This window comes from Carassius carassius, chromosome 5 (assembly GCF_963082965.1).
Source record: "Carassius carassius chromosome 5, fCarCar2.1, whole genome shotgun sequence".
NCBI lineage: Eukaryota > Metazoa > Chordata > Actinopteri > Cypriniformes > Cyprinidae > Carassius > Carassius carassius.
In genome coordinates, this window is record NC_081759.1 from 9,357,701 (window position 1) to 9,385,086 (window position 27,386).

The following is a 27,386-nucleotide window of genomic DNA, read 5'->3' on the forward strand; positions in this document are numbered from 1 at the left end:
CAAACAACTATATAAATATGTTACTGGACAAAAAGACAAAAACACTTCATATTTAAAATGTAAAATAATATATAAAATACATAATTTGTTCCCCAATATTGACCATGAACCACCACTAATTTATACCACAGAGCATGATAACTGTTTTACTGAGAGAACTAAATTTGTGCTGCTTCACCAAAAAAAATGAAAAAGGAGATGTAGCAGGTTAGTGGGACAGTTAAGTGTTCTGGAACAGTTAGATACCTTCAGGAATAAAAGCAGGCTTTTTAACATCAATGCACACATGCTAATGACACATCCATTATCATTTTCAAAGTGTACCAGAGAATGAAAGTGTTTGTTGTGTGTGTGTGTGTGTGTGTGTGCTTGAAATGAAGTCACTGACAATGGTCCCCGCACAAAGAAGAAAGAGGAAAATTCATACCTAACGAAAGCTGTGCAATTCCTAGAAAAACCAAAAGCAGGATGCTCCTTAAATGGCCATTAAATTTAAAGAAATGATTATGCTAACAACTCTCAAACCAAGCATGACATTAAACAGAGAGCTGTATTTACCTTCATCTTCAGACACATCTAAGATCTCATCAACTGTCTCAGGGAAACTCATGCGATGCTTTTCTGTGGTGCTCTTAAAGGAAAATCTTCATTACAACACATAATTTTCTACATAGTCTTTTTTAAATGTATTTTACAGTAGCCACTGTATGAGATTAATTTTGTGAAAGCTGCAATTCACCATGGTAACTGTGTCTTCAGCGACCAGTTTGAGCACATCAATGACTGAGATGTATCCAAGGCGCTTCGCGATGGCAAGAGCTGACGTGCCATTCTGTAGGAAACGGAAATGTTGTTGTGTGCATTTGTCAGTGTCCAACATATTTTAAAATGATGGTAATCAGTTAAAAGAGGTTGGGCTCTTACAGACGTAATTTCATTTGGTTCTGCACCATGTTGCAGGAGAAGCGTCACAATGTCCGTATGGCCTTGCTGAGCAGCCTGATGTAGCGGCGTATATCCCATCTATCAGTCCCAAAAAGAGGACAGACTCAAGGAAAAGCGTATTCCAAGGTATAGCAGACATCTACAGTCATTTAAAAATGATACAATCTACAATACTGAACAAAGCAAAACCAATCTTTCATTTACCCTGGTCTTGCAGTTTACATTGGCCTGTTGCTGTAAGAGGAACTTAACCATCTTGACATTGCCATAATGACAAGCCACATGAAGTGGAGTGTAACCCATCTGAAGAGAAATCAACCATGATTATTATTATCAATATTTATGTGAATCATTATGTACACTCTGTAGAAAAAAACATTGTGTTTCATTGTAAGAGATGCAAGCTTTTACTCGTGTGGCAGCGTAGACAGACGCCCCATGTTTCACTAGTATTTCAGCAATGCCAACATGACCCTCCTGAGCCACGAGGTGAAGAGGAGTGAGACCACTCTGAGGAGAGACAAGAGATGTGTGTCAATATAATGCATTAACTACTTTAAGAAATTAAGGTTAAAAATGCATTAGTATATTAACAAATTAAACATTAAATACCATTATATGAAGATGTTGTTCACAAATGCATGAACTAACGTTAACAAATACAATTGTGCGTGTTACCATGATGTCAATGCAATATTTGGATACTGATGTGTGATGTTTTGCATGTATTTTTCTAATTAATTGCCATTTTCTTTTTTAAGCTATCTTAGAGAGGTGCAAATTTTACAATCTGACACAGAAGCGCAATTATTTACTTTTTCAAATGTTTTTTATTTAATTTTACCTCTCCATCCGTCAAAAGCTAAGAGCAGCAAATTAAGCCATTTCATTTTTCATTTGCCTTTCATTTATCAGTAGGCAGTGCATGAATCACTAAATAAGGTACAAAAGTGGACCTTGTGAGCTCTTGTTCCCTTTTCTCTAAGAGTGTACCTTACTTTTTACATCAAGTTCTTTTATCCGTAGTGATCAAGAAAAAATTTGTATCTTTATGATTTGACTCCTTTAATTTTATCTTTTTTTCTGCCATGCAAATACTCGCTTCGAGAAAATGTAATTTTGTTTTGTTTCTGCTCTTTTCATCAATGAAATTGCTTTTGGAGGGGGGATAACTTTGGTTAAAAAAAGGATAAAAAATAAATCGAAGTACAGCAATCTTACCTTATTTCCCAGATTTACATTGGCCTGCTTTGAGATAAGCAGCAACACCATATCTGGTTGGCCCTCTTGGGAGGCTAGGTGTAACGGTGTGACCCCTTGCAATGACTCAGCATTGGGAGAAGCTCCATGCTGCAGTAAACTGCTCGCTACCTCCACCTGGTTCGGTTTGGAAGCAATGTGGAGCGGAGTGTAGCCATTCTGTGGAGAAAAAAAAACGAGCTACAGGTTAATGCACTTTCTGGCTAGAAAAATACCTCAGAATAATGATTAAGACTGAGAGTGTTTTCAGTGTGTGAAGCAGAGCGATAAATAGTGTCATACCCGAGCAGCACTGTGTGGTGATCCGCCTTTGCTGAGAAAAAGATTGACCACATCGAGGTTGTTATGATGGACAGCCACGTGCAACGGTGTGAGTCCAACCTATAAAGATGGAGACGTCTTACTTCACTACCATCAATAGAATTAACTGAAAATGCAATAGATACAGTAAAAATGATAAAACAAACATTATTACAATTTAAATTATATTTGTATTTTTACATTTTAGAATTATATTTTGTAATATTTAATATATACTAATATAATAGCAATATTTAATACATACCCGTTTCAACAAAAATTACATTAAAGGATATTTTAATGTACCATACATGCTTGCCAGTACATTCATCAGTACACTTTACCTTTATTTCAAAGCCAATAGAAGTAGTTACTAAATTGTATATAAATATGCATAAGGAGTTTAAAAAGCCCTCGGCTGAACAAAACGTCAGCTAACTGCATGCAACATAAATGTAAAATTTATTAAATGTTCTTTTTATTGCAACTAACATTCAATTAAGTGTCTACATTAATTTCACTCTTAAGTACATTATTTCCATATTAAGTACTCTTTTTAAAAGTATGCTAAAGCGTACTTTTTCAGAAGGGTTGTGACATTTTAAAATGATTGGTTTCAAAATCAACCAACAGCCTCGTCAATGGACAGAGATTGAACTAATATTCTTAAGTAGCTAATATACGTTTTACATATTGTAATTAGATTATAGTTGCTGACTTCATTTTAATTACTTGATTGTGTGTGTTTACTCATTAGGTCAACCATTAATGCTAATAACATCTCATCGAACAGAATAACATTCTATGAATACATATGAACACATGCATGCGTGCAGCTGATTCATACTTTTCCTGCCGCGTTTGGGTTGGCTCCTCTCTCTAAAAGCAGCACTGCTACATCCAACTTTCCGTATTTGGCTGCTACATGAAGGGGTGTGAAGCCTTTCTGCATGGCACCAATCAAACAGCATTATGGTTTCAAGAGAAAGTTTCAACCATTTTAATACAATAAGCAGGTGATCTTGACTTTGAGTGGCACTTTACCTTGGTCATTTTGGTGAGTTGGGCGTTCATGTCCAGTAGGATGCTGGTGGTCTGTGTGTGTCCCTCACGAGAAGCGATGTGCAGTGGAGTGTGTCCTGCTGTTGTGGTGGAGTCGGGGTTTGCCTTGTGCTCCAGCAGTAGCTTCACCATCTCGTTGTGGCCCATGCGGGCAGCACAGTGTAGCGGCGTCTGGTCATCCTGATGGAAGTACAGCTTGATATCATGTTTTCGATAAGTGATGCATTTCAAACAAATAACAGTGAAATTGAAACAAATGATACTTTGGACTTATTAAAAAAAAAATTACAGCCAAATGTATTAGTTTTTCTCACATTGTATTTAATTTGGTTTAAACCTTAAAGTTTTGATTTAATACAGTAGGTACCGTGTTGGTTTTGTTTTTTAAATAAAATGAGACACCCATTTAATTGATCAATACCATCTCAGGGAAGGATAAGTCAAATAGGCCTACTAATAAATGAAAATACAAAAAAGTGGTCGCATGATCCACAGGGGTGCATTTTGTTTTCAAAAACTTTACATAATAAATGATCAAAAAAACTCCATGTTGCCTTCATACCATAATGAAAACTAGGTTAGAATGCAAGTATATGGTATTTGTAAGGAAAACAATAAAATCTGAATGTATTTGTAATTGTGCATTTGTAAGAATAGTCATTCACATACTAAATCTGCACATATTATGATTTTTCTGTTGAGAGGAATTGCTTCCTCAGCTTTCACAAGCATCTGAGGTGTCATTAGTGAAGGAGGAGATTTTACATGCATGTGATTGTGTGTGTATGCGCATGCTTGTAAAGGATAAGGTTATGATGATTCTTCATTTTTTACTTTTAAACAATACTGATTATAATGTCTTGGTATGATAACAGATATGATAGTTTGATCATATTTGTGATTCACGATGGTACAATGTTGCCCGAGAGCAACAGCTGAATATGAAATTGTACTTTTTATTAAAATAGGAGATGTGCAAAACATTAAAAACTAAATAAATCTGTTTGGTTAAAGAAATTGATGTTTTCAATAAATAATTAATTTTTTCTGCAAGAAAATGTCAAATGTTTCAATTTGTCCGTTGTGGTACAATGTTGCCTTGAGGCAACACACTTAAAAAAAAAGAAGATTAATTTAAAAATTAAGAAAATTTTTATTGACATTGTATAGTGTCCAATTTTAAGCAGGTAAACCATCATAAATATTTTTTTCCTCATTGATATCATATTGTGTGGGTTAATCAAAAATATTTACCTTCCCAAAGAGAAAAAAAATTGGTATAAACTTAAATTCACACAGAGTATGCTATATGGTCTTTATTTATTATAAAGAAATATGTTTAGATATATTTTCTGTAGTCATAAGCCAAAATGTTACTTAATGTAGATGAATGGAATAGTTTGGGGCTTTTTACAAGTTAACTTCACAATTATCTACAACGAAATTATAGCTATAATATGAAAATAAAGAAGAAAACTCATAAAGCTCTTAATGTTTGTTGTGATGTCTTTTTGAATCATGCATCATATTTTCTGTTATGTAAGAAAAGGAGAAGAATATAACACAATAATTTCTACGTTCAGTAAAGTTATCCAGTGTTTGTTTTGCACATCAACACCATGGTGTCAACTGGAAATACTATTTAAACAAAATTGTTTATTTTATTTTGTTCTATGGGGAGAAATATTTGCTTTTAGACATTTAAACAATAACAGATTTAAAATGGAAACAATGATTTTCAAATAGACTAAAATTAAAATGTACTTTAATAAATGCCATGGTTATGTTGCGGTTTTCTGTGTACTGTTGTGTTATTTAAACAGCATTGTTTTTCTCATTTTGCTTGGCTAAGCTTTAATTAAAGCCCATTTATACAGTAAAAACAAACCAACATTTCATTAAATGTTAAACTAAAATTAAAAAAACTCAAATGAAAATGAAATGCACCTTGGCTTTGGCGTCCACTGGAGCTGCATTCTGCAACAGGAACTCAGCAACCTCACAGTGACCAGCTCGAGATGCCATGTGCAAAGGTGTTTCAACTTTCTACAAATACACATTAACAAACAGATACGTGATCACATACAGTAAGATTACAGTACAAGTACAGCTTGCAGAAGAAAAAAATTCAATCAGAAGTAAAAGAAAATGTTGCTTTCAAAACATGAAATTCAATGTTTATGTGGCCTCATTATGACATACTTCAGTGTGCATCTTTAACTGTTGATATTGCTTACCACATTTGAGGCATGTGGTGAAGCTCCTTTTTGCATCAGTATCTTCACTATATTCAGATGACCCATGAAGGAGGACACATGCAGTGGGGTCAGTCCTGACTGTTGGCCAGAAAGCAAACAGACACAGAGATCTGAACATGTCAGAGTTTACATAGATCTCTATACTAGACCTTTCTCAAATTAAAAAGTAAATGCAACTTAAGGGAATATTTCGCCCCCAAAAAAGAGCATTTGCTAAATTGCGTGTATTACTTATTGACATTTTAATCAGCTGTTTGGACTCTCTTCCTAATGGCACCCATTCCCTGAAATGCATCCACTGGTGAGTAAATGATATAATGCTACATCTCTCCAATTGAAATTAATTGAAAAGCAATCATAAATGACCACTGTATGATTTATGTTTGGACCACTTTTGATCCTTGTTTTCTGTCTTAATTTATGTTATACTGTGAAATGTGTTGCTCACCTCGGTTACAGCCTCCAGGGATGCAGAATGCTTTAACAGTAGGTCCATCACACGCATGTGGTTCTTCTTACAGGCAATATGGAGTGGCGTGAAGCCATTCTAAGCATGTCATGAGATATTTATATGTAAGCAAACAGCTTATAGGTATTTCAAAACAACAATATTATCATTTACATTAGTTGTTTATGCTTTTAAATGTGTACAAACCAAAGCACGGGTGTTTGGTTTGGCTCCTTTATCCAGGAGCACCTTGGCCATGCGATGATGTCCACAGTGTGCTGCCACATGCAGTGGGGTCAGGTGGTCGAGAGTGATGTCATCAATCTCTGCATTGTACTGTAAGAGCTGTCTGATGCATTCCAAATGATCTCCCTGGGCTGCCATATGTATTGGAGAAAGGCCATTCTGTGCAGTGAACAAATGGGAACATTTAGAGCTGCCAGTGATATTTTCTTTCAAATTTATGGCAGTCAGGTAGGGTTTTGTTTTTTTTCCAATCTTATTAGCTGTTCTGTCTTACATAACCTTTTTGATGTATTTTAAAATTGTTGAATATTATTACCTCATTTAAGATTTATCCATTATTTTATTTGAATTACATATAAAATATCCATCCATTTAGATTATACAGTTTAACATAAGCAAACTTAAAATAGTAGTGTAATGTATATTTAGCAATAAAACAGAAAGAACAAGAGTCAGAATTCTGTCGAAGTACTAATAAATTGCATGCATTTTAAATTCACAGTAACCAGGTTAATATATTTATTGTCAATAAATGAATTTTCAATCTCAAATTTGAACTACAGTAACTGAATATTGATTGTTCCACAGCTAGCAATACTTTAACCACCTTTATACTTTTCTAACTATATAAATGTAGTTGTTTTCGTTATAAACACATTTCCACTGATTCATATAAAAAATGCATTTAAAAAATTTGATTATTAATATTAAACCATTTCTTACCTGTTTCATTGAAGCACATTTTGACTATAAACTGACATATATGCATCACATTGAATGTATTAGTTTGTTTAGGTTAAAACTGTGGAGTCCAAATAGATGGATATTTTATATGAAAATCAAATACAAAAATCTTAAATTAAGGCCTAAATATTATTTTTCAAGTTGTTTTTAATGAATGCATTTGATTAAATTTGCACTGCTGATACAGTATATTGGGAACCACAGTTTCAGTACTCATTTCAGTCAATTGTAATTTTATTATCAGAACAAAAAGTCAGTCAAGATATATAACTCCTTCCAATTTCCTTCTCATTTAAAGCATTGCTTTTTGTAAAATAAAACACAATAAAGCCAAAAATGTCAGGTTTATAGAGAAATTTATAGAGTTTATAGAGAAATTATTACTAAATGAAAGCCTCATAAGAACAATAGCTTAAACTTTATGTAATAGACCCACATGCACCAGAGGTTAATACACTACCAAATTCTTCTTCCAATTATTCAAAAGTTGGTGAGTTGCTCAAGGTCTTTCTTTCTTTCTTTCTTTATTGTGGCTATATGTAATTTTTTTGTGTATGCCTACTTTAGTCTTGGCCTGTATTGGGGCTCCTTGGTCCAGAAGGATCTCGATTATTCTCACATGGCCATTTCTGGCAGCACAGTGAAGAGGAGTCAACTCATCCTGTGAAAAGAATGAACGAACAACAAACATGTATACAAATTCTCTGTCATTACTATAAAGTTTAGAAATGTAGTTTTAAAACATACTTTTGTCTTGGCATCAATCTTTGCTCCTCTGTCCAGCAGAAGTCTGACCATGATAACATTTCCTCTCCTGGATGCAATATGTAGAGGTGTGATCCCATTCTGAAAGAAGGCCACACTAGTTTGTGTTTAACTGTAAACAGCAGAGGTTCAGTGTAGAAATATTTAAAAGACAGACCTTGGGCGTGAAGTTCACATCAGCTCCTCTGTTTAGGAGTAGCTGGGCAACATTCAGGTTTTCATAGTGGGCTGCGATATGGAGTGGTGTGAAGCCTGTCTGCAGGGGATCATGGGAAACTGAGTTAGTAACTAGCACACTTTTTAATACAGTTGTTACTCTGATTGCTTTATCTTTGCAGAAATCCATCAACTGTATGCACTACTGTTCAAAAGTTTGATAATATTTTTGAAAAGAGTTTCTTCTGCATTTATTTGATTAAAAATACAGTAAAAATAAAAATAAAAATGAAACATTATGACCATTTGGAATAGCTACTTTCTATTTCAATATATTTTAAAACACAATTTATTCCCGTGACACAAAGCTGAATTTTCTGTATCACTACTCTTGTCACATGATCCTTCAGAAATCATTCTGATATGCTGAGAAAAAAATGAAACAATAATATTGCAATCCTGAAACAGTTAAAATAAGTTTAATCTTACCATATCCAAAAACTCGCTCGCTCTGCTGCTATTTTATAGATTAAATGCACTAGAATTTTACTGGATAGTACATGGAGATGTGTTTTTAATTAAAATATTCATATTAATCATTTATTGACTTTTAATAGGCCTACACCTTATTTTGAAATGTACAAAAATATGTGCTTTCATATGTCTTTAGTTAGCTTTAGTTATGATTATTTCATTTGTTCACTATATTTATAACTAATATCTCACTTCAGTTTTAGTTTGGCTCTAGTTTTTTATTTATTCATATTTATATGAAAAGGTAATATAGCATGGATTAAAATTAATATACAGTTTAAATCCTTTTCATTGAACAGGTTAAAAATAAGTTTGGAAAGTTGTCGGAAGCACAGTGGCTGTGTTGTTGAAGGTGAGCATTTGGTTATAGCCCAGGGGCATAGATTACGCGGGGGACATATCCCCCCCACTTTTAATATCACGGAAATTCGTCCCCCGCACTTTTTCGGGCAACTGTGTTTTTATAGAGGGTTTCAAGAGCTGGTGGTAATAAATATAGATTTAAACTCAAAGAGACAGGATAGTCTGCGCATGACCTGATGTTTTTTTCGGACTCAGAAAGCGAAATGAAAATCACAGAGCGCTAAACTCTCCTGCAGTGTGTGTGTGTGTGTGTTTCATTCATACTTGAAGCCTGGAGGGCATTCTAGTGCAGAAAGTCATAACAGGTAATTCCTAATATGGACAACAGCGTCCAGCTATCGCTGTATGAAAACAGTTGTTTTCGGTTTTGTTTTTTTCAAGTCCAAAAAAATCTCCAGCAGGTGATAAATAAAGTATATGAACAGTGCAGTGCTAATTGACATAGCATTTATTACAGTATATAAACTATTCTATCTTATTATGTGATAAAAAGTGTTTGTAGTATATAAACAAATCATTATTATTTGTTATTGTCCAGCAGTTATAGATTTCTAGGCCAAAAAATAAACAAAAAAAAAAAACAAACAAAAAAAAGCTAGAAATTAGAGAAAAATTAGTTGCGTTTAGTATCCACTACCAGTCAAAAGTTTTTGAACAGTAAGCTTGTTAATGTTTTTTTTAAATGCCTGCATTTAATTGATCCAAGTACTGCAAATCAGTGAAATTTTGAAATATATTTACTAGCATATTTAAAATAGCTTTTTTCTATTTGAATATATTTCAAAATGTAGTTTATTGAGATTTCAAAACTGATTTATCTTGCATCATTACTCCAGTCACACGATCATTCAGAAATAATTCTGATATACTGATTTGCTGCTAAAAGAAAAATTTATTATGATAATGTTGAAAACAGCTAAGTAGAATTTTTTTCAGGTTTCTTTGATGAATAGACAGTTCAGAAGAGCAGCATTTATCTGAAATAGAAATCTCTTGTAAAATGATGTCTTTATCATCATTTTTTTGATCTTTTGATCAATTTAAGGAATCCTTGCTAAATAAAAGTATACATTTCTATAATTTATTTAACAAAAAAAAAAATATATATATATATATATATACTGACTAAACTTTTGAATGATATGGTGTATAATGTTGTGAAAGCTTTTTATTTCACATGAATGCTGATCTGTGGATCCTTCTATTCATCAACGAATGATGAAAAAAAAATTCTCATCTATTTTAAATATTGATAATCAGCAAATCAGCATATTAAGAATGATTTCTGATTAATATGACACTGAAGACTGGAGGAATGATGCTGGAAATTCACATTTGATCACATGAATACATTACATTTAAAATATACTAAGATAGAAAACAGTTATTTTAAACAGTATAAATATTTCACAATATTACTGCTTTTGCTGTACTTTGGATCAAATAAAGGCAGATTTGGTGAGCAGAAGAGACTTCTTTCAAAACATTAAAAATCTTACTGTTAAAAAACTTGACTATTAGGCTATATAGATTACAGAAATGTTATATCGTAATGAAATTACACACACACACACACACACACACACACACACACACACACATGTATATATATATATATATATATATATATATATATATATATATATATACATGTGTGTGTGTGTGTGTGTGTGTGATTTCTGCCCCCCTCACTTCTGAAAAGATGGCTACGCCCCTGTTATAGCCTAAGTTTAGTTTTTTTTTTGTTGTTGTTGTTGTTGTTGTTGTTATATTTATGCCTTTTATTCATATGGGACAGTATAGAGACGACAGGAAATTACTGGGAGTACAGAGGGGAGCCGGATCGGCAAAAGACCTCAAGACGGGAATCGAACTTGGGTCAACGTGAGCGCAGTTGCACTATATGTCGCTGCACTAACCAAAAGGCTATTGGCACCGATAAGTTTAGCTTTTAAGTTCTGGCACTTTTATTTAGTTTTCAAAACTCATAAAAGTTATATTGTTTTGTGAAGACTATCTTGATGGGAAAAAAAATGTGTAAGTTTCATGAACTATGGTTGAACACAGAGCTTATTTTTTGCTATAACATATGGAAAAATCCTATTGGCTTTTTGTTGAGGGAACCAGTGTGATGCTAACAAATGATTAGCCTACTGTGACGAGTGGGGCGGGGCCGAGGGATGTGGGAACACGAGTGAGGCCGGTGGAGTGATTGGGAAATCAGCGACACCTGCGACCCACCACCGGTCTCGAGTCCCACATAGGAGATGGAAGGATATAAAACTGGAGCGACGACAGTGAAGGACGAGAGAGGACCATGCCTGGGCTTTGTTTTAGGTTTTGGTTTTATTTTGTGCACATCAGTCGTCCGTGAGGGGCTGATGCGCTGTTTTGTTTATTTTGTGATTATTAAAGTTTCATTTGATTGTCCGCCGGTTCCCGCCTCCTTCTTCCCGACAATTACAAAGGTTGTAATCATTACACCTACAAAGTGACGTCATAGTAGAACCATACATTGTATAATATAAAAATAGCAATAAAAAGGTTTACCATCAGTTTTCACGAACCTTGCTTAAGACATCAGGATTTGGGTCATTCTGTAAAAGCACAGCGGCAGTTCGGGTGTCATTGTTTCGGGCAGCTATATGCAGTGCAGGAAGGCGGACCTTGCCCTTGGTACCGTGGTTGATGAGCAGGGCCACCACATTCTCATGGCCCTGCTGAAGAGCCACAGCAAGAGGGGTAAAGCCATCCTGCAAGAAAAACAAACACAAGACACATATTTTCAGATTTGTTTTATGTGAACATCCATATTTCTCTCAATAACCTGTGTGAAAATGCCAGGTTAAGGTGAAGTCTGCAATCTGTGTTGGCTTAATGTTAAAAGTTTATACATGACGTATGGTTTTAATAAACTGCATGCAATTTAAGTTTAAACTGCGGTTAAGTGTCTAAAAACATTATTTTCAGGTTGCACTTCTAAGTACTTAAGTATTTAAAAGTATGCTTAAGTGTACTTTTTATTTATTTATTTATTTTTTTACAAGGGCAGAATTACCTCAGTTGGAATGGTCTGATTGGCTCCGTTATCCAGGAGAAACTTCACAACCTCCAGGTGATTCTCTTGTGCAGCCATGTAGAGAGGAGTGAAGCCCTTCTGTTGCACACAGACATAAACACCCATATGCAGATACAATACCAAACTAACACAAGCACACAAATACACAGATGACAATACAAGCAGACAGATTTTAGTTTGGAGAGCTACAGTATCTACATTCAAAATCACTGTACTGTTCAAATCAAAACATTCAACTGGGGAGAAGAAAACATACATTATGTTGCTTTGGGTCAACATTAGGTGAATACTTGCAGATATTAGAATACAGTAAACAACCCCTTGTTTGCCCACCTGAGACTGAGCATTGACATTAGCTCCATAGTTAACCAGCTCTGTGACCACCTGTTCCTGTCCAGCTAACGCTGCAATGTGAAGAGCAGTATTTCCTTTCTATGAGAGAAATATTTATTTAATGACACACACCGTGTTTTTCTAATCATATGCATTTTTTGAAAATAAATAATTTCCTGGTGAAAAAGTATGTGCTTAATATATTCTAGTTCACCATATGCTTGTCTGTACAATCATATTTCAAATATTACAGAAGTAATTATGAAATTACATAAAAAGATGTACATATGTCCTACTAAGGTGGCTCCAAAAAGCACTCTAAAGTTCAGCTAATTGTATGAATTTAAACTATAATATAACTTTAAAATTAATCACAAATTACATGCAGTTAAGTGGCCAACAACATTGCTTTCCATTCACACTTAAAGTACATTAGATCATACTCTCTTTAAAAGTATGCTAAAATGTACTTCCTTTACATTATGTGTTTTTTAAGGTACATGTGATAAAATTAAGTTCTTGTAACTTCTTAACTGCTTCATGAATGTGAAAACTTGAATACTTGAACATCATACGTCATACTTGCAATCTATGGATATCATTGTATTAGATACATTAGATAAAATATCCCATTAGATAACTTAACGTCTCGGTTACGTATGGTAACCCTCGTTCCCTGAATGAGGGAACGGAGACGCCACGTCGGTGACCGATGAATATGGGATATCGCTTCGATAGACCAATCTACTTTGAGTGTAAACTAAACGAGCCAATGCACATTGGCATGCAATTATTGCATCCAGCTGCCGCTGATCACTGCGTGAGTATAAGAAGGCAGCAGGTCCAATGCATTCCAGTTTTTCACTGAGGAGCCGAGCCGGAGACCCGGCAGCTCAGCGGCGGTACAGCAACCATGGCGACGGGACGTGGCGTCTCCGTTCCCTCCTTCAGGGAACGAGGGTTACCATATGTAACCGAGACGTTCCCTTTCAATCGGTCACTCTCGACGCCACGTCGGTGACCGACGAATATGGGATCCCTATCAAAGCGCCATGGGTGCTGCCCCTTCCAGTGCCCTGTGCGAGCCGCCTGCGCCCCTATTAGGTGTAGGCCGGGGCTCAGAACATGTAGCTCCACTCACCGTTGTCAAAGCACTACCTCACTGGGTGAGATTGGATAACACTGGGAAATAGTACCCGGTCCGCTTGGAACTGGGACGCTGCGGAAGCCCCATCCTTCCGGAAGGAGGTCTCGGAGGCAATTACACATATAGCATCAGTTTAGGAGTATACGGAGAAATTTGAGGTGATTAAAAACCCTCTTGGGAAGGCAGAAGTCTGCCAGGGAAACACGGGCTCTAAGGCTATACCATGGACTATAATGTCAATGTCACCTTTATTTATATAGCGCTTTAAACAAAATACATTGCGTCAAAGCAACTGAACAACATTCATTAGGAAAACAGTGTCAATAATGCAAAAATGATAGTTAAAGGCAGTTCATCATTGGATTCAGTTATGTCATCTCTGTTCAGTTAAATAGTGTCTGTGCATTTATTTGCAATCAAGTCAACGATATCACTGTAGATGAAGTGTCCCCAACTAAGCAAGCCAGAGGCGACAGCGGCAAGGAACCGAAACTCCATAGGTGACAGAATGGAGAAAAAAACCTTGGGAGAAACCAGGCTCAGTTGGGGGGCCAGTTCTCCTCTGACCAGACAAAACCAGTAGTTCAATTCCAGGCTGCAGCAAAGTCAGATTGTGCAGAAGAATCATCTGTTTCCTGTGGTCTTGTCCTGGTGCTCCTCTGAGACAAGGTCTTTACAGGGGATCTGTATCTGGGGCTCTAGTTGTCCTGGTCTCCGCTGTCTTTCAGGGATGTAGAGGTCCTTTCTAGGTGCTGATCCAGCATCTGGTCTGGATACGTACTGGATCCGGGTGACTGCAGTGACCCTATGATCTGGACACAGACTGGATCTGGTGGCCACGGTGACCTCGGAACAAGAGAGAAACAGACAAATATTAGCGTAGATGCCATTCTTCTAATGATGTAGCAAGTACATAGGTTGTTATGGGAAGTGTTTCCGGTTCCGGTTTACCTAATTAATGCAGCCTAAAAATCCTTTAACGGATTTGGATAATAAAAGCATATTAGTATGTTATGTGTATGCCAGGTTAAAGAGATGGGTCTTTAATCTAGATTTACACTGCAAGAGTGTGTCTGCCTCCCGAACAATGTTAGGTAGGTTATTCCAGAGTTTGGGCGCCAAATAGGAAAAGGATCTGCCGCCTGCAGTTGATTTTGATATTCTAGGTATTATCAAATTGCCTGAGTTTTGAGAACGTAGCGGACGTAGAGGATTATAATGTAAAAGGAGCTCATTCAAATACTGAGGTGCTAAACCATTCAGGGCTTTATAAGTAATAAGCAATATTTTAAAATCTATGCGATGCTTGATAGGGAGCCAGTGCAGTGTTGACAGGACCGGGCTAATATGGTCATACTTCCTGGTTCTAGTAAGAACTCTTGCTGCTGCATTTTGGACTAGCTGTAGTTTGTTTACTAAGCGTGCAGAACAACCACCCAATAAAGCATTACAATAATCTAACCTTGAGGTCATAAATGCATGGATTAACATTTCTGCATTTGACATTGAGAGCATAGGCCGTAATTTAGATATATTTTTGAGATGGAAAAATGCAGTTTTACAAATGCTAGAAACGTGGCTTTCTAAGGAAAGATTGCGATCAAGTAGCACACCTAGGTTCCTAACTGATGACGAAGAATTGACAGAGCAATCATCAAGTCTTAGACAGTGTTCTAGGTTATTACAAGCAGAGTTTTTAGGTCCTATAATTAACACCTCTGTTTTTTCAGAATTTAGCAGTAAGAAATTACTCGTCATCCAGTTTTTTTATATCGACTATGCAATCCATTAGTTTTTCAAATTGGTGTGTTTCACCGGGCTGCGAAGAAATATAGAGCTGAGTATCATTAGCATAACAGTGAAAGCTAACACCATGTTTCCTGATGATATCTCCCAAGGGTAACATATAAAGCGTGAAGAGTAGCGGCCCTAGTACTGAGCCTTGAGGTACTCCATACTGCACTTGTGATCAATAGGATACATCTTCATTCACTGCTACGAACTGATGGCGGTCATATAAGTATGATTTAAACCATGCTAATGCACTTCCACTGATGCCAACAGAGTATTCAAGTCTATACACATACGAGTACCGCTTAGGTCTCAATATGGAACCCACCCTTCCATGGTTCTCATGGATACATCATGAAGGCCAGGCGCCGGACGTTCCGCCGCGTCCAGCTGCTTAGGGTGATGGAGGATCTCAACAGGGTCTACAGTACGGACACTATGGAGCAGTTTAAGCAAGCTGACACTAACCAGGGCCTCTCAGTGCCACTACCCGTTTGAGGTGAGAACACAGGAGGATACCGGCTCTACACGAAAAGGTCTGTGGCATGGAAGGATGGACACATGAAAGTACACATCCTTCAGGTCGATCACTGCAAACCAATCTTGGGGACGGACGCACCCGAAAATGCGTTTCTGTGTCAACATTTTGAACGGTAGCTGATGGAGGGCCCGATTCAAAACTCGCAGATCCAAGATCGGTCGTAACCCACCGCCTTTCTTGGGCACAATGAAGTATGGGCTGTAAAACCCCGTCCTCATATCGGCTGGAGGGACCGGCTCTATCGCGTCCTTCGCCAGTAGGACTGCGATCTCTTCCCGCAAGACAGGGGGATCGGACGCTTTCACTGTAGTGAAGCGGACACCGCAGAGCTTGGGGGATGCCGGGCGATCTGAATCGCATAGCCAAGGCTGATGGTTCGCAGAAGCCAGCGAGACAGGCTGGGTAGCGCTGACCAGGCGCTTAAAAACCGTACAAGCGGGACCAGCAGAACCACAGCCATACCCGCAGTGGGGCAGCGAGGTGGAACACAGGGACCCAACTCGGGCGGCTTGTGAGCAGGCCGGAGTGTGGTGCGAGTGTGGGGTGCAGGGCTCACCTGGTTCCACGGGTTGGCAGAGGGTGCATGAGTAGGGCCTTTGTTGACGCTCTCGAACTGCGCTGCTGCCTGCTCTGCTGCCATCTGGCGACGGAGGAGGATGAGTGAGCTTGGAGCTTGGCCGTCCGCAACTCTCCGTGCCCTCCTGGGACCCAGAGAGGGAGAAAACTGCTCTCCTGTCGAGATTTCCAGATTCTCCGCCTGGCCCTCCTCCAGGGGAGGGAGAGGTGCCTTCACCATCCCCCAGAAAGCAGCTACCTCTCTCTGGGTCACCCGTCCCGGGGCCTCTTGCTCTTCTGCTCACCGCCAAGTTTGACGGGGGCCGGGACGGGAGGGGAAGCCTGCCTGCGCCCAGCTCCACGGCACCACTTGGAGGCTGCTGCAGATGTGGCGTGTGAGCGGGGGCGGATGCAGGGGCACCCGTGAAGCTCTTTTAGAGAAATTTGCTCTTTAGGAAATGCTCTTTTAGTGCTGAGGCGCACAGGGGACTTGGCCGCTTGCAACACGACAGGGGTAGTGCAGCCTGAAGTGTGCAATCCACTCGACACAGGAACGACCGCCGCTGAAGCGGTGTCTCGCCAACACACGACGCTTCCGAGAGCGTGCTAAACTCGTAGTTCACAGCAGACACAGTTGAGCAGAGCGATACTAACACTCGGCTCTGAAGCGAAAAGCTGGAATGCATTGCACCTGCTGCCTTCTTATACTGACGCAGTGATCAGCGGCAGCTGGATGCAATAATTGCATGCCAATGCGCATTGGCTCGTTTAGTTTACACTCGAAGTAGATTGGTCTATCGAAGCGATATCCCATATTCATCGGTCACCGACGTGGCTTCGAGAGTGACCGACTGAAAGGGAATAATGTTGGTTAATAAAAATACAATTGCTCCCGTTAGCTCAGGGTTATTACAAAATATTAACAGTTACAACATTTGATTTTAAAAACATTTTAGTACATGCTGAAATCAACATTAAGATTAATAAATGCTTTAACAGTATTTTTTCTTTAGTTCTTTAGGCCGGTCAGTGTAAGGTAACTAGTAAACTAATGTTAACAAATTATTGAAACGTGTTAAAACATCAAGTGGAAAAACAGCACAAGCACAATATTCTAAAGGATTAGGGAAATATATAACAGATGAACATGTTCAAACTCAATGTGATGAATATATATTATGGTTACTCTGCTATGATACTTGCACATAATTGAGGGGGACTGACTTCACCTTCAGACCAGTTAGTTAAATGTAAATGTGAAACAATTCTGAAAATGTATTTATAGAATTCTGAAATTTTATTTATTTATTTAACATTCAAATAGTTTTCATGGCCAATGTAGCTCTAACTCTTACCTTTGTGGACGTCTCAAGAACAATACCTTGGTGCAGTAGTTCCAGCACCATTTTAACATGGCCTTCTTTCGAGGCCAAGTGCAGCCCGTTGAGTCCATTCTGTAAAGGGAAAGAGACATCAGAGCAAACTGACTCTGAAGATGATCTGATCTCAAACCAAATCGTCAGTACAGTCTTGTAATGTCAGAAAGAGACTTAAAAGGGGATGTGAGAGGTTTGTAGATCACTCCGCCTTTCACAGAAGCTTCATCAGATAACATCAACCAATGATGATGATGATAGTGGTGGTGGTGATTTAGATTGATGGCAGGCCGGTGGTCTCTCTGCTGGGAAGAATACGGGCCATGTGGGATAGGTCTAACCTCACACAGCCTTCCTTCAGCCTCACAGGACATGTGAGGTTGGACCTTTCTCACATTGCTGATATTATCCCCTCTGAGTGAAGAGACCACTCACCCCATCTCAATGTGACTCAAAGAAAGAAACGAAGGAACAAAAGTAAAAGAATGGATGGATGATGAAATTCCAAACAGTTATAAAGCAGCATCAGAATATCATACAACAGATGTTGTATCATGAGGAGATGTCAAACTCTGGGTTTCTGTCATTGGGAAAGGTGTGATGATCGATCCACTTGCATACCTTATACGGCCAGTCATACACATAAAGACACTGAAATATGTGTTTTTTATATTAGTCAGTAAATAGTTAATAGACATTAACAGTATGTGTCTGATTTCACTTGCTACTGTAGTTTCCTGTGATGTAAATCAATATATTAAACACTGACAGAACAGCTTCTGCTCTCTTGGTTGGTACATACAGCTGAAATATAATTAAATATAAATTAGGTGAAAAACTAATGTCAAAATAAAATTAGAACGTAAAATTGCACAAAAATTGTTAATTGGAGATTAAAAAAAGTAAACTGAACTAAAACAATTTTTTTTAATTAAAAAATGTTAAGCCTAAATAGTAATACTTAATAATAATAATAATAATGAAGTAAGCAAATAAAATTTCTACAATTTAAAATTGTAAAGCTAATTCTAAATACTAATAAAAACCATAATAGTATACTATTGTAATACCAATAATAATACTAAAGTAACAGCTGTAGTGTATCTTGAATACTGCATTATATAATATTTTTGAAGAAAAAAAAGCAAGAACACAGTAGTTTTAAGCAGAATGCTAGTGTTCTACTAATGCAAATATCCAAACAAAAATATTTTCTTTATCAGTATATAAAAAGATAAATGCATCCTTTATTCAATGGACAATATATTAAGACAGAGAATATAGAAAGTATAGGTATACATATCAATGTTCTGTTTGTTTTCTGAATTGACAAATAGTTTTTTTTAAATATATTTTTGCTAAAAAATATGACAGCATTACATGAGACTGATATATTCACCAAACACAAGTTTTTATATCTCACACAGTTCTTTTTGTCAAGTAAGTATATCTTGTTTTCAGAAGGTATAGATAATTTAATTTAAGCCAATAATACTAAGACAATAATACTAAGAAAATATTGTTTTTGCAGGACAGTCTACACGTGTACACCTCGCTCAAGGGTTTTGTAGCAGGTTTTTGAAAGAGCTCAGAAGTGCATGTAGTCATGGTCACTCTCCAGAGAGCTCTGTGGACCTGTTCACATGTTTGCTTCAGTATGACGACTAAATGGAATAAAGTGCTGAAGTCTTCACAAAACATGCAGTCATTAATCAAAGGGCATTATCATTTCAAATACTGCTGCTGTTCTGATGCATTCAGGCCCACCACACAGCAGAAAATGTAATTGTACAAATAGGCTAAAGTGAAAAGAAGTGGACTTGATTGCGTCTACTGCACACACAATAAAGTCTGTGCACATGTCAGGCACAGAAACACAGAATTATTTTCCCCATTTTTCCCCAGAGGTCCACTAAGGTAAAGTATACTTTAACACAGATATCAGGTGAAACCATCAGGCTTGCACTATGTTTGCATACTCTTAGATGGCATGACATTTAAGTTGAACCAAACATGTTCATCAAAGAACAACAATTACCAATTAACACTTAACTGCTCTCCTTGAGCTGTACTCATAAACATTGTAAGGTTAAAAGTAGCTCCTATATCACCAGATTTAGGAGAAACTCTTAAAAAAAATAGGCATGTCAGTCCTAGAACCGGCTCCTAAATCTGTGAAAAGTTCAGGATTGTTAAATTCTACTGCTTTTTAGGAGAACTCTTAAAAACTAATTGTGAATATCTCTCCTGATCTTCATCACCCGAGAATAGCATTGATGGCATCAACTGTTTTTGTGGCGTTGAAAAGCACTCGTAGGTTGGCCGGGAATAGCGTTCAGTACCAAGCAGTTTCTCTCTGCCCAGCGCCTTACCATCGCTGGAGCAAAATCCAGGAAAATACGGACCTTCTTCCCATTATAGGTGGTCCTTCTGTTCAGCAGATCTTCTGTACCCTCTTAAAAATAAAGGACCTTGGCATTGATGCTTCCATGAAGAACCTTTAACATCCGTGGAAGCTTTCCACCATACAAAAGGTTTTTATAATAGAAAAGGCTTTTAAAATGTTCTTCACACTAAGGAAAAATTGTTATTTTAAGAATGGATCACTGAAAGGTTCTTTAAGGAAGCAAAAATTTGGAGAACCAAAAGGAACCAAATTTTTGAAACCTTTAAGGGTGTGGAAGCTTTCCTTTCAAAAAGGTTGTTTATAGTGAAAAAGGTTATTAAAAATATTCTTCACAATAAAAAAGTGAAAATGTTCTTTGGGGAACCACAAACGGATGTACAATGGCATTTCTGAGAAAATCCCCTTTTGGACACCTTTTAAAGATTGTTGTTGCATCACAGAAATAATGAAGTGTGTAAAGTGGCCCCATATGATCTGGCCCTGTGTGCTCTAGATGTATCTAGAAACTAGAAAGAGCACATTTTGTCTTCTACAGCATCTCTCAAGATATATCTATAAAAAGACTGACTTCTACAAACAGACATTTCACCTCTGAATAAAGCCTGGCTTTGACTCAATAAGACATGTTTATTCCTGAGAAAGTCTTACCTGATTGGCAGTGTTGATGTCGATGCCATTCTTGATGTGGTCTAGAGCCTTTTCCAGATTACCTGAGCGAGCTGCACGGAGGAAACTGGTGGCAGCATCCGCCTGAGAAAAAATACAGGAAGTAATACAGGAGGATAGAATTTTTAAAATAAGAGTTAGAATTTTTCACGACTTAATTGCATCGTGAGAAATATTAGCTTTTTGCCAGCCATCTGTATTTAATAGACTTGTAACTTCATAGAATATCACATGTGAAGAGTGTTAAAAAAGATAACAAATGTGACAAAATGTTTGGTTAATAGCAGTATACTTTTTTCTTTCTTTTTTCTTCTTTTTTTAAAAGACTGACATTGAAGTAATATAACAACAGCAAAAACAACAAAACGGGGCAAAAACTTAAAACACTGAAAATTAAAACAAATGAATGAACAATTTTTCAACATTAAATATATAGTTCATAAATATTTATAGCATGCAAACACAGACACATCTGAGTACAAAGATAACACATTGTTAAAGGTCCCTTGAAATGTATTTACTATTTCCTTCTACGATGTTCAATTAATTTTTTCCTGGATGAAAAGGACAAATGTACACAAATGTGCACTGTGTATTTTGTCACTTTTAGGAACACAAACAGTCAAATTACCTCAAAGAACAGACACTGACTATATAAAACTGCAAAAAGAAAGAATAAAAAGGATCTCACTCTAAAAAAAAAAAATCAGACCCTGCCAACTAAAATGTTTCTATTGACTGATCACATCTAAATTTTTCAGTTGGCCTTACTGAATTTGACTGAATTGGTGATCATATCTAAATGTTTCAATTGGCCAAATTGAATTAGTGTGAATTTAATTTAATAAATTCTATTAGGCCTTTTGAAAAATTCACTAGAAATGTTTGAGTTGGAGAGGTTTTTATTTTTTTTACAGTGAGCAGTGGCTAGAAAGCAAAAAGACTGGAAAAAGTTCATTCATATTTTATCGACAGTTAAAACTAATTTGTTCAAATCAACCGATTCTCATTAAAACCAAAGTACAAAGACAGAAAGAGAAAAGTGAAAGATGATTTTTTTTCGATTTCTATTGCTGTGATCTTCCTAACTTTATCACATTCATCTAAATATAGAAAAGGTCTTTCACTAAAAAGCAGTGAGTTTTTTTTCTCTCTCTCTCTTTTCAGAAGTGCATCTTCAAAATCTTGTTAAAAACATTTGGCATAAACTGTCAACTCAGTGAGAATTGAACCATACAATGGTTTCTGAAAAACACACTCAGTGTAGAGAGGTTTTCACACTTTCAGCCAAATATCAAATTATTTCTAAAAAGCCACTTTATATACAATACATAAATCCAGAGCAGCTCCCTTAGATTTTAATCCCACATCTGGATTCAATTGCTTCTGTGCTTTAAGTGCATTGGAACAGGTTTCCACATCCTTAAGACTGAGATGTTTCTTTTAAATCAGTATAAGTTGATTGTATCTGTTGTGTTGTTGCTGTGGTGGAGGCAGTGGGAATGTGTGAGAGTGTGAGAACATGTACCTTCACGAGCAGCAGGGCTGGTTCACTGATCAAATATACTTGACAAGTACATGGAGACATGAGCACACACAAAGTGTGAGTTGGCATGGGGACGACTTATGACCTCCTAAGAATTAGGAGAATAATTTTTCTCCCCCATCTCTTTGGCTGTGTCAGAGTTCACATACTATACTAAAGGGGTTTTGGGTCAGCAAGATGTTTTCTTTTTTTTTTTTTTATAAAAAATAAATACATTTTATTCAGCAAGGATAAATTAAATTGATAAAAAGTGACATTAAACTTTTATAATGTTAAAAGATTTTTATTTCCAATAAATGCTGTTATTTCGAACTTTTCATTCATCCAAGAATCCTGAAAGCAAACTGTATCAGTTTCCACAAAAATGCAAAACTGCACAACTGTTTTCAACAAATCAGCATATTAGAATGATTTCTGAAGCATCATGTGACACTGAAGACTAGAGTAATGATTCTGAAAATTCAGCTTTGCATCACATGAATATATTACATTTTAAAGTAGAATTTTAAGTAGAAAATAGTTATTTTAAATTACAGCATTTTACAACATTACTGTATTTTTGACTAAATAAATGCAGCCTTGGTGAGCATACTGGTAAAACAATTAGCCTGAAGTCGCTTTGGATAAAAGCGGTTTCTAAATGCATAAATGTAAAAAAGAGCCATTCAAAAATCTAAAGAAATCTTAACAACCCCAAACTTTTAAACCATTAATGTACACTATCATAAAAAAGCATGGATTTCGCTGGACATGGGACACTCTATGTAGTAAGAGTGTGAAGTGAGTGTAAGTTTTGAGAGCGTGTTTTTTTTGTTGCATATTTTTTTCACGCACATGCACACATAAACACAAACATACACACTTATTATTATTATTTTTTTTTTTACAGTTATTTATCCTAACACCACATGCTATTTTGCACAGTCAAAGCAAAAGGGACGGCATCATAAAAAAATGTCTTATGTTTCAATATTTTAAAAACTATTTTAAAACAATGTAAATGTTAAATAAATAAAAACAATAGAACAAAAATAACGTATTTAATCAAAATATTATGTAATTACTACCTATTCAAGTAATACATTTTTAACCCTGAATTGAGTAACCAGTTTTGAAGTCCCCTACATGTGTAAAATGTGAGGTCACTGTACTTGAGCGTGTGTTTGCAGCAGATAAGGCAGTGGAGGCGAACATGTAGACCACACCTAATTCTTAGCCTCTGGCTTGCTAAATTCTCCACACCTCTTTGCAGTGTACCACTACATGTCAATCGAAGAAACAAAATATGGCAAAAGATGCTGTTTTGACCCTTCCAGTTCAAAAAGACAACTGCCTTGGTAAAATAAAGCATAAATTAAGAATGAAACATAAAATAAACCTCCTCATACTCAAATTATTAATATTGCATGATTCATAAACCAGACTCCCAGAACTGATAGGATTTCTTGGAAATTACATTAGGAAAGAAGTACATTAGAAACAAAATTATATTTTTGTCTTATACAGTCTCAAATGATATTTAAAGCAACAGTTAAAGAGAAACCCTTATAAAATTATATGAAAAAATATAAATAACCACGTCAGCCGGACCCAGCCCCAGCTTTCCTCCGCTCTCTAAGAGAAGAAGTACTGCAGCAGACAGGATGACATCATCTCTCAGACGCAACACTGCAGTGTGTGTGCTAATGACTGCATCCGAGAGACGAAGGAGTCTTTAAATTCACCTCTATTGAGAAACACACACAAATAAAGGCAAACACACAGAGAGAATGTGATCCATCACAATAACTGTGCTTGCACAGCAAACAACAGCCGCTCATACGAGACACGGTGGTGATGCGTAATTCCCACAGAGGGAAAGTGAATGGGATTATACGTCACAACAACATAAAATTCAGCTCACACACATTAATGCGCTGCTATGTTCATGTACACCATATACAGTATTATAAATCTATACTTAAATCCTGTGTGACCATTTCCTTCTCAACATCAGAAGTTCAGATGATGCACTGGATGCATTTGGGGCTCGGGATCATAAATGAACAAATGTGATGTTGGTGTGTTTTGGACTGATTTAAAGAGCATGCATTGCTGTGGAGAGGTCTCTCATCATAAATATTCAAATACTAAGATATTTGCTAAATGCATAACTAAATGCTAAATGCATAACTATTATTGCATGCATGGGGACACAAAAAGACAGGTTTCACTGTCTATTCCTGCATTAAATAAGATGGTGAACACATAAAAAGTGCAAATGTTATAAAAAGTATGCTTGCAGCGATGTTTGCAACTGAATGTTAAAAGAATTATAATCTGCTGGATAAAGTAAAGTCTGCATAATTTCAACAAACTAAACTCTAAAGCAAATCCGAACCCTAAACTTCGTTAATTACAGTAACTGAGTACGTTTTTTGTGTAGTTTCAGTGAGAAGGACACGATAAAATAACAGTGCTCCTAAAAAATGTATATTTAAAATTCATCTAATCTGTAAGTCACATTGTATTAGATACAATATCAGATAAATATTAGATAAAATATCAAACCAAAAGATCATTATTACAAACAAACTTTACAAAGAAAGCATTTCACAAAATAAAAAGGCTGTACATTTTTAAATATTAAAAATAGGCAAATGTACATGTTGTTGTTGTCCAACATTTTTGTGCATAGTGTGAGGAAGTATACTGTAGCTGTAGTGAACTTGAAGGGAATCAATTTTATACATCCTCTAAAATCACCTTGACATCAGCTGAATAAAGTAATTGCAAAATGGCTCAGAAAAAAAATGCATTTGTTTGGAGACACCACCAGTGGCGGACTGGGACAGTAAATCAGGCTGGGAATTTGACTCCACCCCAGGCCACCTCTGTTGCTGCAGTCACCACCACCCAATTCATGTGTCCACCAGACTGATAAACTCTTTGGCTCTTTCAGTTGTTTGAATTGGGTGATACTTAAAAAATAAATCAAAATCCTTAGACTGTGCAAAGGCAAAATAATCAAATGAAGTATCAAGAAGTATCAAGACATTCACTGCCTCTATCATCTTTCCCTTAATCCCCCCCTCTCTCACTCTGCACATTGAGTTTCTCTGCAATATGAAATAAGCACTTTCAATAATTTATTTTAAGTATGCAGCCATTAATTGTATGTCCCAATGATCACAGTCATGCTACTGATGATTATAGCTTAAACTTTACTTGAAGGTTTCCTGCTCTGACTCAAAAGCTGAACTGTCCTCCCTCTCTTGTTCAAAGCAGGAGCACTAGCAGCACTAGTGCTACTGTTGCTTCCTTCGTCACCTTCAAAATAAATAAGCATTGTACACTAGGCTACATATTGTAGGCTAGAAATGGAAAATCAATTTCTGGTCAATTTTGGCACAAAAAAAAAGTTTGTCATTATTATTATTTATTTATTTATTTATTTTTAAATAGATTTTATCTATTGTAAGTCGCTTTGAATGAAAGCTACCGTCTGCCAAATGATTGTGTAAATATTAGGGTGGAACAGTTCAACTTTTTCACAGTTCGGTTTGTTTCACAGTTTTAGAGTCACGGTTTCGGTACCGTTGTATGTGCTATGTTTATGGAAAAACTATACTTTAAAAAAAAAAATATGTATATATATTATCATATTATTAAGAATATTCTAACTACAAGCAACAGCACAAATAAATACAATAGAGTAAATATACAAATAAAATAAACTGACTTTCAGGGTTTTTTTTAGGTAGGTCTTGCATTAGTTTTTAGGTACAGAAATTAAAGTAATCAAATGTAAAACAGCATTGCATTTTGGACTATAAATTAAAGATTATTCTTTATTAAAGTAAAAAAAAGATATGGAGTAATAAAAAGTAATAAAAAGATGGATATAGCCAATTAGGCAGTGCTTCGCTGATGTTTGGTCATGTGATGGTGTCATTTTCACTCCGAGATCGCCTGATTCGTAGACTCATAAGACCGTCAGTTAATTCGCAGTTGCATAACAGCCTATTGCCCGTCAGTCTGATCGACTGCACAGCGGCAGCCGGCAGGACAGAATGACCGTCAGGCCACCGGGAAATGTCCCGGTGCTCCCGATGGCCAGTCCGCCCCTGGACACCACTTAGTTTAAGATTTAGCAAATATTTGAAGGACCATTGAAATCAGCACCTAAGAACATATCTGATGTGAATTTCCTGTTATTCTTGTAAGAACGAAGGTGAGACTGTGAGTTCCTCTTTTAGAGGTTCCCTGTGCCCTATTCAGCAATCTATAAGCCAAGTGCAAAGATGTTTGTTTGTTCCAAAGCTACACAGATCACAAAACAAATTAATGCACAATGTTAAAGTGTCCATTACCACCTTCTAACTTTTTTAATATCATGTATAAATGTGAATAATATTATTCTTAGTCCTTTTTTTTTAATCCTATGCATATTCTTTACACCAGTGCTTTAACCTTCCTTGCACAGTATTTAAAGAAAGAAAATCTTTATGGCATCTTTTGAGGTAACATTTTGCAACAATGCAGTTTCCTCTCTCTCTTGACTACAGTAAAATAAATTTTAAATTTACAGAAAATATGATTGCATATAATAGTTTGGGTTGGGATTCAAAGACCAGATTATCCTACGAACAGGGCAAAGCAATTTTAAAATATAGCTGACTTGACGGCTGCTTTATAAATGTAGTCACATTTTTGTAAACAATGTGCCTATATTAATGTGTCTTATTGCACAGGCTGCATGTATTTACTATAGTAATAACAGTAAATTATGCATTATTTCAAGCAACTAATGTTAACACTTTAGTATAGGGACCAGTTCTCACTATTAACTAGTTGCTTACTAGCATACCTATTTTGAACATAT

General features: G+C 36.4%; 1 protein-coding gene across 6 annotated transcripts in view; it reads right to left on the reverse strand.

Annotated features, from left to right (window-relative positions):
* ank1a (ankyrin 1, erythrocytic a) overlaps positions 1–27,386 on the reverse strand; it is a 189,115-nt gene that overhangs the window by 47,008 nt on the left and 114,721 nt on the right. For 5 of the 6 annotated variants that reach the window (XM_059549699.1, XM_059549697.1, XM_059549701.1 and 2 more), the window contains 22 exons: positions 20,959–21,060; positions 17,883–17,981; positions 12,494–12,592; positions 12,140–12,238; positions 11,649–11,834; positions 8,186–8,284; positions 8,011–8,109; positions 7,826–7,924; positions 6,481–6,678; positions 6,274–6,372; positions 5,805–5,903; positions 5,515–5,613; positions 3,550–3,747; positions 3,353–3,451; positions 2,488–2,586; positions 2,167–2,364; positions 1,357–1,455; positions 1,150–1,248; positions 925–1,023; positions 740–832; positions 559–631; positions 428–448 (listed from right to left, as the gene is read on the reverse strand). In XM_059549699.1, the coding sequence (XP_059405682.1) occupies positions 428–448; positions 559–631; positions 740–832; positions 925–1,023; positions 1,150–1,248; positions 1,357–1,455; positions 2,167–2,364; positions 2,488–2,586; positions 3,353–3,451; positions 3,550–3,747; positions 5,515–5,613; positions 5,805–5,903; positions 6,274–6,372; positions 6,481–6,678; positions 7,826–7,924; positions 8,011–8,109; positions 8,186–8,284; positions 11,649–11,834; positions 12,140–12,238; positions 12,494–12,592; positions 17,883–17,981; positions 20,959–21,060 (2,455 nt within the window). The remainder of the gene's footprint in view (positions 1–427; positions 449–558; positions 632–739; positions 833–924; positions 1,024–1,149; positions 1,249–1,356; positions 1,456–2,166; positions 2,365–2,487; positions 2,587–3,352; positions 3,452–3,549; positions 3,748–5,514; positions 5,614–5,804; positions 5,904–6,273; positions 6,373–6,480; positions 6,679–7,825; positions 7,925–8,010; positions 8,110–8,185; positions 8,285–11,648; positions 11,835–12,139; positions 12,239–12,493; positions 12,593–17,882; positions 17,982–20,958; positions 21,061–27,386) is intronic. The other variant, XM_059549702.1, reaches the window with a different exon arrangement.